This window comes from Petaurus breviceps, unplaced genomic scaffold (genome assembly GCF_028583685.1).
Source record: "Petaurus breviceps papuanus isolate PSGF00001 unplaced genomic scaffold, PetGlider_PUasm1.0 379, whole genome shotgun sequence".
Taxonomy (NCBI): Eukaryota; Metazoa; Chordata; class Mammalia; order Diprotodontia; family Petauridae; genus Petaurus; species Petaurus breviceps.
Window position 1 is genome coordinate 143,629 of NW_027186303.1, and position 11,289 is coordinate 154,917.

General features: G+C 47.6%; 1 protein-coding gene across 1 annotated transcript; it reads left to right on the plus strand.

Annotated features, from left to right (window-relative positions):
• The first annotated feature begins 8,363 nt into the window (after positions 1-8,363).
• On the plus strand, positions 8,364-10,905 carry ASCL1 (achaete-scute family bHLH transcription factor 1). The gene is made up of 2 exons (XM_069099352.1): positions 8,364-9,169; positions 9,887-10,905. Exon 1 carries the CDS (start codon positions 8,364-8,366, stop codon positions 9,120-9,122), a length of 759 nt encoding a protein of 252 aa, XP_068955453.1. The 3' UTR covers positions 9,123-9,169; positions 9,887-10,905.
• The last annotated feature ends 384 nt before the right edge of the window (positions 10,906-11,289 follow it).

An 11,289-nucleotide genomic window follows, 5' to 3' on the forward strand; every position in this document is an offset into this window, starting at 1 on the left:
GGGAGGGGGCAAGGGAGGTGGAAGGGGGAGAGAAACATGTGCCTGGACCTAAGCAAGTAGCCTACTGTAAGAAAATAGAGTGTAACAAATCCTACAGAAGTTTAGAATGGATTGATTCTTTCAAGACTTATATAGATTAACGACTTTAGTTATGCTTTTCCTAGGAAAGAATTTAATCATAATGTAAATGGGTCTTTAAGAAAAGGGGGAAGGGGTGTTATCCAAATAAGGAGAACTTCAAAAGAACTCTCAAGCGTGGCTGCAAACTACAGAGAGAGAGAGAGAGAGAGAGAGAGAGAGAGAGAGAGAGAGAGAGAGAGAGAGAGAGAGAGAGAGAGAGAGAGAGAGAGAGAGAGAGCAGTTTGTGCTTTTTTGTTTAGTTTTTAGGTCTCCTTTCCATTCCTTCCTTCCTTCCTTCCTTCCTTCCTTCCTTCCTTCCTTCCTTCCTTCCTAGACAGACTGGAGAGATTTGTTAGAATTAAAAATTCCCAAATGCAGGTGCACTGGGGTTCAACAACTGAGACTGTGTGTGTGTGTGTGTGTGTGTGTGTGTGTGTGTGTAGTCCCACCCACCCCAAGTGTCTGCTCCAAGGGTATTTTTCACTCTATCCCAGGCCAGAGAATAGGCCAAGTTCAGTTTCAGCTGAAGTTTCAGCTTGCTGAAACACCTCACTTCCAGAGACTTTCAACTGCTTTTCCAAGTTAACATTTGAAGACTAAGTTCCAGGATTCAGATACAGCCTGAATTTGGGGGAGCTTCCTAGTGCAAGGAAAAACCTTTGGTAACTGACAAGGGGACAGTTTCCCACCTGAGACTTCAGTGGAAATTGTTTCCAACTTCTGCTGTCCCTTGAGTTAAAGGATCAGTTTCTCCTGGATTTACTCCAGAGTCAGACAATTTAACTCTGAAAGATCCCTCTGAGACTGGTTTAAAAAAAATTTTTACTCAATTATTGATTATACAAAAGTTTAGAACTGTATCACAGATGTTTCAAAAATATAGAGTAGATTTTACTATCAGTTTAAATCCAACAGTAGAGATTCTGTAGGTACTTTTTGTTTCCACAAAAAGCATGAAATTCCCTTTTGAACAGGGAGGCCTCCCTCTGACCCAGAGGATTTTTTGTTCTGGTCTCTTGTAGTCCCTCATGGTAAATTGGAACCTTCTCTGGATTAAGGATCAGGCCCCCAGGGTCTGTCACCTAGCTGTGGGACACTACTACAACTTTGGGACTCCATCTCGCTCATATTGTGTAGCTAGAAGGCCTTTTGTGAGACTCATTCCACCCACCCCTCCTCCCCAAGGTCAGGCATTGGAAACATTTGTAAAGTGCTTTACAAATATAAGCTCTTATCATTTCATTTTTCCCCATAACTATGTCCTCAAAGTTGGGGTTGGCTAGAGGTCAGCTCTGGTGCTGTTGGGAGACATAAGGGCCCAGTACTCTTCCTGTAGCTTGCACTGAGGAGGTGTCTAAGTCCAGACCTCCAGATATATTTTAATTCTTTTCTCCCAAGCTCACAATGTGTGTTTACTTAATTGTTGTTAAATAAATATATATGTATATGCATATATACACACAAAAAACATAACTATGTATGCATGCATGTATGTATATAACGTTTGGCATTTTTTTTAAGTCACAGCTATCTGTTTGAATTCTTCAAATAGGCATAAAATGAAAATTAACCACTTATTGTGTGTTTTGCTGTCCTGATTCCCTCTCACAGCTGCAGGGTTAGCCCTAAATAGGATCCCACCCAGGTGGCTTACTCACAGGAAAGGGAATGCCCTTCTCGACTTTCTCTGAGCCAGAATATTTCTCCCAGACTTTAGCCAGAAGCAATCCTGCCTGGTGGCAGTTGGATCAAGTTAAAGGTAGCATGTGTTTCCTGGTAAATATCCCCGAGTCTGTCTCAGTAGATAACAAACTGGATTTCAAACTAGAGAGCCTAAAAATCATCTTAGAAATTAACTCTCATTCTCCTTATATGGAAAAGGAGGGGAGGTGGAAGGGCCAGAGAGATTTCCTGACTTATCCATGGTCACAGAGCTAGTCAGGACTCTAATCCAGGATTTCAGATTTTCATTCCAGTCTTCTCGACAGTGCCGTTATCCATTACTACAGTGGGAGTGGAAGGAATGCTAGATTTAGAGTCAAAGAACACTAGCTAGGTGACCTTGGGCAAGTCATTTAACCTGTACAAGTTTGTGTTCTCTTCTGGAAAATGAGGAACTTGGCCTAATTGAATTTTAAGTGCTATTTTCATCTTTAGCTATGTAATCTCTGCTCTGCAAACAAAGCAGAATCCTTCTATGTCATAGACACATGTTGCTTTATATAAAAGCAAAAGGTTGCTTTTCTCTATCTTTCTCACATGCCCCGGGTTTGTGTCTCTTCCTATTCCTTTCTATATCACTTAAAAACAGTGAAAATTATGGATATGCAATCCATCACACTTCTAAAAGTGCTTAGCACACAGTAAAAACTTAATAAGTATATTTTTAAAAATTTAAAATTCATTACTTTCTTCTGTGAGCTCCCTCCCAAACTATGTAGTGCAGTGGTTAGAGCTATTAGGCTGAGAGTCAGGAAAACCTGAGTACAAATCCAACCTCAGATACTTACTAGCTGCATGACACTGGGCAAGTCACTTAATCTCTGATGGCCTCAGTTTCCTCAACTGAAAAATGGGAATAATACCAATAACATCTCCTTTCCAAGGTTATTGTGAGAATCAAATGAGATCATTATTTGTAAAGCACGTAGCTGGGTGGCAAAACCAGGACTGGCCATTAAAAGATGACAGGGAATGTCCAATAGCCCCTGAATACTTTTAAGTGGGTGTCAAGTATAGCTACAAATATGACAGGGAGTCGAAGACCAAGCTCAGGTTTATCCCATTTTGCCCAGAACCGGTTCTTTCAGAACACACACCTTTTGCCACAAATACAAAAAGGAATCAAAAGATCTGAAAGGATCTTCAGAGGTCTTCCATCTATCCCCTGAACTCCAGTTTCCAACTGATTGATCAGAAGGAGAGATGGAATTAGAAAGAGCAGAATTATTTTGATAAGAATCTGGGTGCCCACAGTTTTTAAGACTGTAAAAGCTTTAACAGGTTAGAATGAGTAACACTAGAAGTATTGACTAATTGTGTTAAGTGCTGAGATGTAGTACATAGAAAGCCAATCTTGAAATCATGGAGACTTCGATTCAAGACCCACCTATGACCTACAGTCTGTGTGATCTTGAGTAATGGAGTCAGGAAGACTTTAGTTCGAATCTGACCTCAAACAATTGCTTGCTGTGGTTGCCTCTGGAGAAGTCACTTAACCTCTGTTTGCCTCACTTTCATCCATAAAATGGGGGTAATAATAGTATCTACTTCCCAGAGCTGCTGTGAGAGTCAAATGAGATAATAATTACAAAGCATTTAGAAAAATGCCTGGCATATAGTAAACACATTAGAAATCTTAGCTATTATTGTTGTTGTAACTCGGTGTCCTGATAAGAAAACCAAGGTTGTGATCAGGCACCCAGCAAGTGACTGATGCAGGACTTGAACCCTGGTTTATTTGTTGTTTTTCCCCTTACATGGCTAGCTTCTCTATCCATGAGACCATACTGCTCCTCAATGCCCTAACTCTCTAAAAGTAGTACAGGTTGCACATTTGCATTGCTTGGAGTTTCTTTACCCAAGAGGTCCCTGTATCAAAGAAACCACAGGTCTGGTCCCTATCCATTTACCCATATTTTCTCATTTTATCCCCTCAAGACCTTGTGAGGTAAGTACTAGTGTTATCCTTATTTTTACAGATGGGGTAACTGAGGCTCTGAGAAATCAAATTTTTGTCCAGGGTCTTCTGAGACAGAATTCTTACCTGGCTCTTCCTGACTCCAAGCCCTGTCTTACAAAGTTGTAAACATCAAAGAAAACTGAAGATGGGAAGTGTCTTGAAAACTTTAAAGAGACATGTGTATGCAGGCACGCGCGCGTGCACACACACACACACACACTCCATGTATATCATGTAAATATTAAGGAACTAAGAAGGGTCCTTCCTACAGGGACCAAAGAGTTACCCCAATGCCTCTGCAAGGTTGGTGTATTTATTGAGGTTAATAGCGATCACTACTAAGCCTTTGGAGTCTAATTAGTTTTGAAATCCCTGGAAAACAGGAACAACAGAGCACCTAGAACCTTCCCAGAAAAAGAGGTCTTTGGAATACAGGTGGTGGATTTAACCTTTTGAATTGCCCGGAGGCCAGGAGTGTGCCCTGGCTGCCTCGGGAAAGCATGGGTAGCTTTCCTGGTGATGAGCAGGATGCCTCACCTGTCTGACTCTCTTTCAAAGGTCCAGAAGACAGAGTGAGACATGACCACCTGTATTTGCCCTGGGCTGTCTTGGACATTAAAAGGGGGGGGGCAGATTCTTGGAATAAAACAGAAAACAGCCTCTTTCGAGTCTATGTCCTTCTAATGATTTACTTGTCTTTGCTGATCCATCCCTGGGGGCTCCTGGCTCCCAGTGTAAATTCTGTGTGTGCATGTGTATGAAATGTCTTTTTACCTCAGATTGTGCAGGAGAGAAGGAAGTGTTTTGTGCTGTTACTAGAATGAGCATGGACTTCCTTTATTGGACTTTGAAGAAGAGTCGAACAGGGTCCGATGCTCGCTACCAAGTAGGCTTGGCTGGATTCCTGAGGCCTGACTCTCCCCACAAGAGGGAAAGGAAGGGGCATCGCCATTCTTAACTTGGGGCCAACTGTGATTTTGTTGGTTTAGGGAACTCCCAAAGAGGAAACACCCTCCACCAAAGTAGATTGGCAGCTACTGAGCAACTTACAGGGGTAGAGAATTGGTGGAGGAGGAGGAGAATGGGTTAGTGAAGGCCTTTTGATGCAGAGAGCTAGTATACCTACGAGTCACAGGTTCGAGGCCGGCCTGGGGCACAATGGCTGTGTGATCCTGGACAAACTGAGTAATAGCCCAGAGCCAATTATATCATCATCATCATCACCATCACCACCACCACCACCATCATCATCATCATCATCATCATCATGTTGTTTTTGGATACCAGGAAATCTCTACCTCCCTCTAACCTTCTTATCAAGTTCCTTCCATTATCAGTCATTTCTTGGACCAGCTTCCATCCCAAAGTACTCCTCATTTGGCAACTGTAGCCAAGCACCTGCTGAATTCCAAGCAACAGTGCCTTTAAACCCTGGGGATATGAAGAAGGGGGGGGGAAGCTCCTGCTGGGCCCTCAAGGAGCACAAAGTTTAATGGAGGAGACAACAAATGAACACCTATATACAAAAATATATAAAGAGAATAAATTGACCATAACCTTTAAGGGGAGGCACTGGCATTAAAAGCTTCTTGAAGACGAAATTTTTGCTGGAACCTGAAGAAAGTCAAGCCAGGAGATAGGAGGTCAGCTAGTTTTTGTTCCTGGATTTTTTTTTTGAAAGTTGGTATAAAAACAAAACAACTTTTATCTTACTTGAGTGGGATGTTGTATGATCTTTAACTGAGATAATATTTGTTTAATGATCTCATAGAATTAGCTGGCTGATCACTCTCTATGAACTACTATTGACTGTCCTTGGCAATTGCATCGAGTTTGCTTCTGGTCAGGGGACAGAGATACTGTGGAAGGGCCAAGAATTTTATAGCTGCAAGGGATTTCACTGGTCACCTAGTCAGCCCTTCTTTTATTATAGGTGGGAAGACAGGACTATAAAGACTAAGTGATTTGTCCAAGGTTATGAAAACGGGTAAACAAGGTGCTGGGGGGGGGGGGTTGGGTTCGAACCCAGGTCTTCTGATTCTGAAACCAATCCTCTTTTCATTTCACTGCGGCATAAGATAAGGATGTGGTCAGGTGGGTCCTAAATTTTTTTTTAAGTGTACTCCATTCTGGGCCTCTGGGAACTAAATGGAGGGTAATCGGGAAGAGCCGGTACGGTATTATTTTAACTAGCATGTTGTATCAGGCGATCAGGATGGAAGGGTGCCATTTACAGACCTTAATCTCACTAGGAAAAATAGACCCCCTTAAAGACAGCCCTTCCACCTTTCTCTTATCGAAAGCACAACCTGGAGCTAATTCTTGCCCTACCTTACTTGCCCTTCGAGAGAAAATTTCTGCCTTTGAGAAAATTTGCTGTGCCCAGGTTAGTAGCTCATATGGGAGGAAGCCATGTAGTCTGGACAAATGTGGTTGGAGCAATTATTTGACTAATTCCTCGCGCTCAGTCCCCGCGAATGCAGACTGGCTGTGCTGACTGAATTAGCCTGACTGCTGCTCAGCGCTCCGATTCCAACTTCACTGAGTAGGGAGGGCCACAAAGTGCTGGTCGTTTTGCTTTCTCCAGCCTCGTATTGTATCCCCCTCCTTCCCAAAAGAAAGCACTTGAGTCTCGGAGATGCTCCTGGGAGCAGTTAACCCACCGGGGTAAGGTACTTCAGCCCGGGGTCAGGGTTCCAGTCTCCCATCCCTGCCTCTGCGCAACATGCACAAGCAGGAAGACTCTGGGGAAAGGGGGAAGAGAAAAAACTCATGGGGACTGGAGGGGAGCTCCTTCGAAACTGTTGGGTGTTGGAACCACTTAGTGACGAGTAGACTGCTTCCAGTCTCCTGTCATACATGTCTCAAAAGAAGGGGCGTACGTTGGGATTCCGGGAGCGTTCTCCGCTGAATTCCCCGCCTGCTGCGCCAAGCCTGGGATGAGATCCTTTCCTAGCTCCTCTCTGTCTCCAGGGAATCCCCACCCCTTTTCAAGAGGGAGAGACCTTCACGGTCGCAGTATATGGACCTCGGGGTCCTTCTTCACGATTCCACATCTTTCTTTCTTCCTGTCCTCTCCTCATCCCATCTAGCCCACCCAAAAGGCTCTGAGGTTCTCGTGCCCAGACGCTTTGACAAGTCTCTGAAGAGGTCTCTCCGGCTGTGCTTTCTGCCCGCACCTATTCCCAAAAAGGGCTTGGCGCATCCTACCCCACCCCCGCCCAGCACCTGGAGCTAGGTGATACCTGCCCCACTTTTTCCGTGCGCCCCCAAATCCCTTTTCCAAGCACATTTCTCTTTCAGCCCGGACTATAGAGCAATTCACCTAAACCCACCACTACTATACACACCCACTCCTGTATCCCACCGCACGGAAATCGCTGCAGAAAAATACCCACGAGGAGAAGAAAAGGGCGGTGGCTCTGGGAGGGTGCACTAAACTCCTCTGCCTCCCCCCCAAAAAAAAACATTTTCCCTAACTTTGGTTCTTTACTCCACGTCTGCTTGGGATGGTGCATGGCGATGTCTTTCCTCTAAATCTCCCAAAATAATCCTTTCCCAAATCCAGGGACCCCAGTTCTACAACTCCAGTAGTAGCCCTGCTCCTCCTCTTTCCAGCCCCCCCCCCCACCTTGCAAGCAGCCACCCCCGACTCCTGCCCAGCCCCAGCTCCCCCAGCTGTTTATTCAGCGCTCTGCGCGGCACGCGCCAGGCGCACGCACTGCAACAACAAACCTGGTGAATGGAGAGTTTGCAAGGGATCGGGCGGCGCGAGGGCCCGTGCGGGGAGGGGGGCCAGGAAAGGGGGAGGGGAGAGGAGTTTGGGGAGTGGGTGGGAGGAGGGAAGGAGGAGGGGGTGGAGTGGGGGCCGGAGCTGCTGCTGCTGTTGCTAGCAGCGGGAGTGGGGGGCGAGGCGGGGCCAGGGAGAGCGTGTGGGGCTGTGTGTCCCATTGAAAAGGCGGCCGCACTCCGGACCGTGAGCACTCACTTCAAGCCAGGGAACGTGGAAGGCGCCAGGGGAGGGAGAGCGAGGAAAAATAAAAGAGAGAAATAAAAAGGGGGCCAAAGCACGGCTGCAAAAAACAGAGACAGAGACCTAGCAAGAGAGTGAAGCTCTCGGGAGAGAGAGGGGGGAGAAGAGGATAGGCAAGGAAAAGCAAGGAGAGGAAAGAGCAAGCAGGCTCCTCACTCGCTTGCCTTTTTTTTTTTTTTTTGCAAGAAGGAGCAGCTAGCGGCAGCCTCACACGCGAGCGCCACGCGAGGCTCCCGAAGCCAACCCGCAAAGGGAGGAGGGGAGGGAGAAGGAGGAGGAGGAGCGGTGAGAGGCGGAGGAAAGACATTGCCACCTTCCATTCCCCCACCCTCAGGAGTCTCCCTCTCTTTTTTTTTCTTTTTCTTTCTTTCTTTCTTTTTTTTTTCTTCACTCCGGACACCTTCTTTTCTGTCCTTTTCCTCTCTTCCTCTGCTCCCAACGTCTCCGCTTTCCCTCTGCCCCTTCCTCCCCGTACACTCCCTCCTCTCCATCCCTCCGTCTCCCGGCTTCCTCATCTCCTGGCGGCCCATGGAGAGCCCCTCCAAGATGGAAAGCGCAGGGGTCAGCCAGCAGCCTCCTCCGCCGCCGCAGCCGCAGCAGCAGCCCGCCCAGACGCAGCCACCTCAGCCCCAGCCTCCCCAGCCGTTTCTGCAACCCGCCGCCTGCTTCTTCGCGGCTGCAGCGGCAGCGGCGGCAGCAGCGGCGGCGGCGGCCGCCCAGAGCGCGCAGCAGCAGCAGCAGGCGCCACAGCCGCAGCCGCAGCCGCCGCAGCAGCTGAGCCCGGCGGACGGCCAAGCCTCGGGGGGCGGTCACAAGTCAGCGCCAAAGCAAGTGAAACGGCCGCGCTCCTCGTCGCCCGAGCTGATGCGCTGCAAGCGGCGTCTCAACTTCAGCGGCTTCGGCTACAGCCTGCCCCAGCAGCAGCCGGCAGCCGTGGCCCGGCGCAACGAGCGCGAGCGCAACCGCGTCAAGCTGGTCAACCTGGGATTCGCCACGCTGCGGGAGCACGTCCCCAACGGCGCAGCCAACAAGAAGATGAGCAAGGTGGAAACTCTGCGCTCGGCTGTCGAATACATCCGCGCCCTGCAGCAGCTGCTGGACGAGCACGACGCCGTGAGCGCTGCCTTCCAGGCTGGCGTCCTGTCGCCCACCATCTCCCCCAACTACTCCAACGACTTGAACTCAATGGCCGGCTCTCCGGTCTCTTCCTACTCGTCCGACGAGGGTTCCTACGACCCACTCAGTCCAGAGGAACAAGAACTTCTGGACTTTACAAACTGGTTCTGAACGCCTTCTACAACCCGGAGCCGAGGGACAGCAAACTTTTGGAGCAGGTAAATTGTGAGTGTGTGTGTGTGTGTGTGTGTGTGTGTGTGTTGGGGAGGGGGTGTCTTCTCATTTCCATCCCCTCGACATCCACCACGTTGTCTTGTATGTGTGCAGGGAGGCAGGTGGCGGGGGTCGGGGGTGGGACCTCCAATAAGGTTTTGTTGCGTTTGTGTGTCTATGTTGAGGGAGAGAGGAGCGGGTGGCATCTGCATCCCTTCCCCTCCCATCACTTGTGTCTATGTGCAAAGGCGAGGGGGTCACCAGTAAGGCGCGTGTGCGTGTGTGTGTGTTGGGGGGCGGGGGGGTGTTACTTTTCATCTCCATCGATTCCCCTCTGAACACCTGTTTTAGTGTGAGTGTGTGTGTGTGTGTGTGTGTGTGTGTGTGTCCAGAAAAGTTCTAGCTAGCTGGGCTGGAGCTCTTCTCAGCCATTTGTGTTTGAGGATGAGGGGTGGAGGGACCCAGTGCCGAGGCAAAGGGGGAGGAGTGGAGAGGGCGTGGGCTGGAAAGGGTGGCTTGCTGCCTGCCTGCCTGTGCTTAGCTGGGACGCCTAGTGAAGGAAAAGACTGGGGAGTGCTTAAAGAGAAGAAGCTGTCAAGGTCCTTGGTGCATCCATCTGCCTCTCTTCCCCCTACCTCCCCCACCGCCCGCCCCCCCCCCCCCCCCTGGGGCTCATCAGCCGAGGCTCCACACTGACCTCTCCTCTTGTTGTCATGTTACAGGGTGACCCGAGAGAACCTGCCTCTTTAGCATTTTATTTTCATCGCCAGCGACACTGGGAAGAAGACGAATTCAGCTCCCCCTCCCCCAAACAACACACAAACAAACAAAAACCAGCGCCAAGCCTGCAGTTGCATATCTCCATCTCCCGGAGAGGCCCAGAAGTACGGCTCAGTACTGTGCTAGAATCTGCACCGCGGTTCCTGAACAGGAGAATGGACATTTGATATAAGGGCCTGTGTGGTGGGGGGCGGGGGTGTGCAGAGAAGCCTATGAGCTTCTCAGTGAAAATGGAGTCATAAGGGGGAAAGCACATGTTTATCGTATACATATGAACGCTAACATACAAGCCTAAAGTATCCCCTCCCCCCCAGCTGCACCTTCTTCCCAGACCTCGAACTCCAAACCCATCACCCAAAGTACACTTCTTAATCCTTCAGGAATGGGTGTCGGTCCTTCCCTCCTTGACTCTCTATGGACCTACATTTACTTCCCCCATCAGTTTGTCTGCAATGAAACTATGCTGTATTCAAAGAGTCCTTTGAAATCACTCTCCTAGTTCTCCCTTCCCCCTCCTGACTCAGACCTCCCCCCCCCTTTTCCTTGACATCTTTTTACCGTATTCATCTTAAAATGCTTCCAATCTTTTGTGAATTTTTTTTTTATTATGAGAAAATCTATTTGTATCTATCCTAACCAGTTTGGGGATATATTAAGATATTTTTGTATATAAGAGAGAAAGAGAGAGAGAAAAGAGATTTATAGAAGTTTTGTACAAATGTTTTAAAATGTGTATATCTTGATACCTTACTTAATATGTGATGCTTCTTACCTCTGCCTGCTCTAGATAAGTAGTCACTACCACAACTGCCATTTTTTGTATATGGTTGTGTAAAGGACCCTCCTTACAGGTGGGCCGGAGAGACTGCCGGATGTACTTTAGCACCAATGTGTCTTACTTTATAGAAACTTTGTTAATGTATTAATAATGTCAAATCCTGTTGGAGGAGGGGACGAAGTTTATGCAGCTATTGTCCAAACGCAAAAAAAAAAATGGTAGCCATTGGTTTTCCTATTGCTGCCTTGTTTTGGGAGAACTTAAAACCACTGCCTATTTTTCTTACTGTTTTATTACAAACTTACAAAGTTCCTGTATAACCCTGTTTTATACAAACTAGTTTCGTAATAAAACTTTTTGGTTTTTTGTTTTTTTGTTTTTTAAAGAAAATGATCCCATGCTTCTCAAAGTTGTTAGACAGGACATCTTTGGGCTGGAGCATAAGGAAGGGAAAAAGAAGGGGCTGGGGTGGATAAGGTAGAGGGTAGAAATGGTACAAAACGTGTTCAGTGGCAGAGATGAGAAAGATAAGTGTAATGTGAAACCCGGGCCAGTATATTGTCTCTA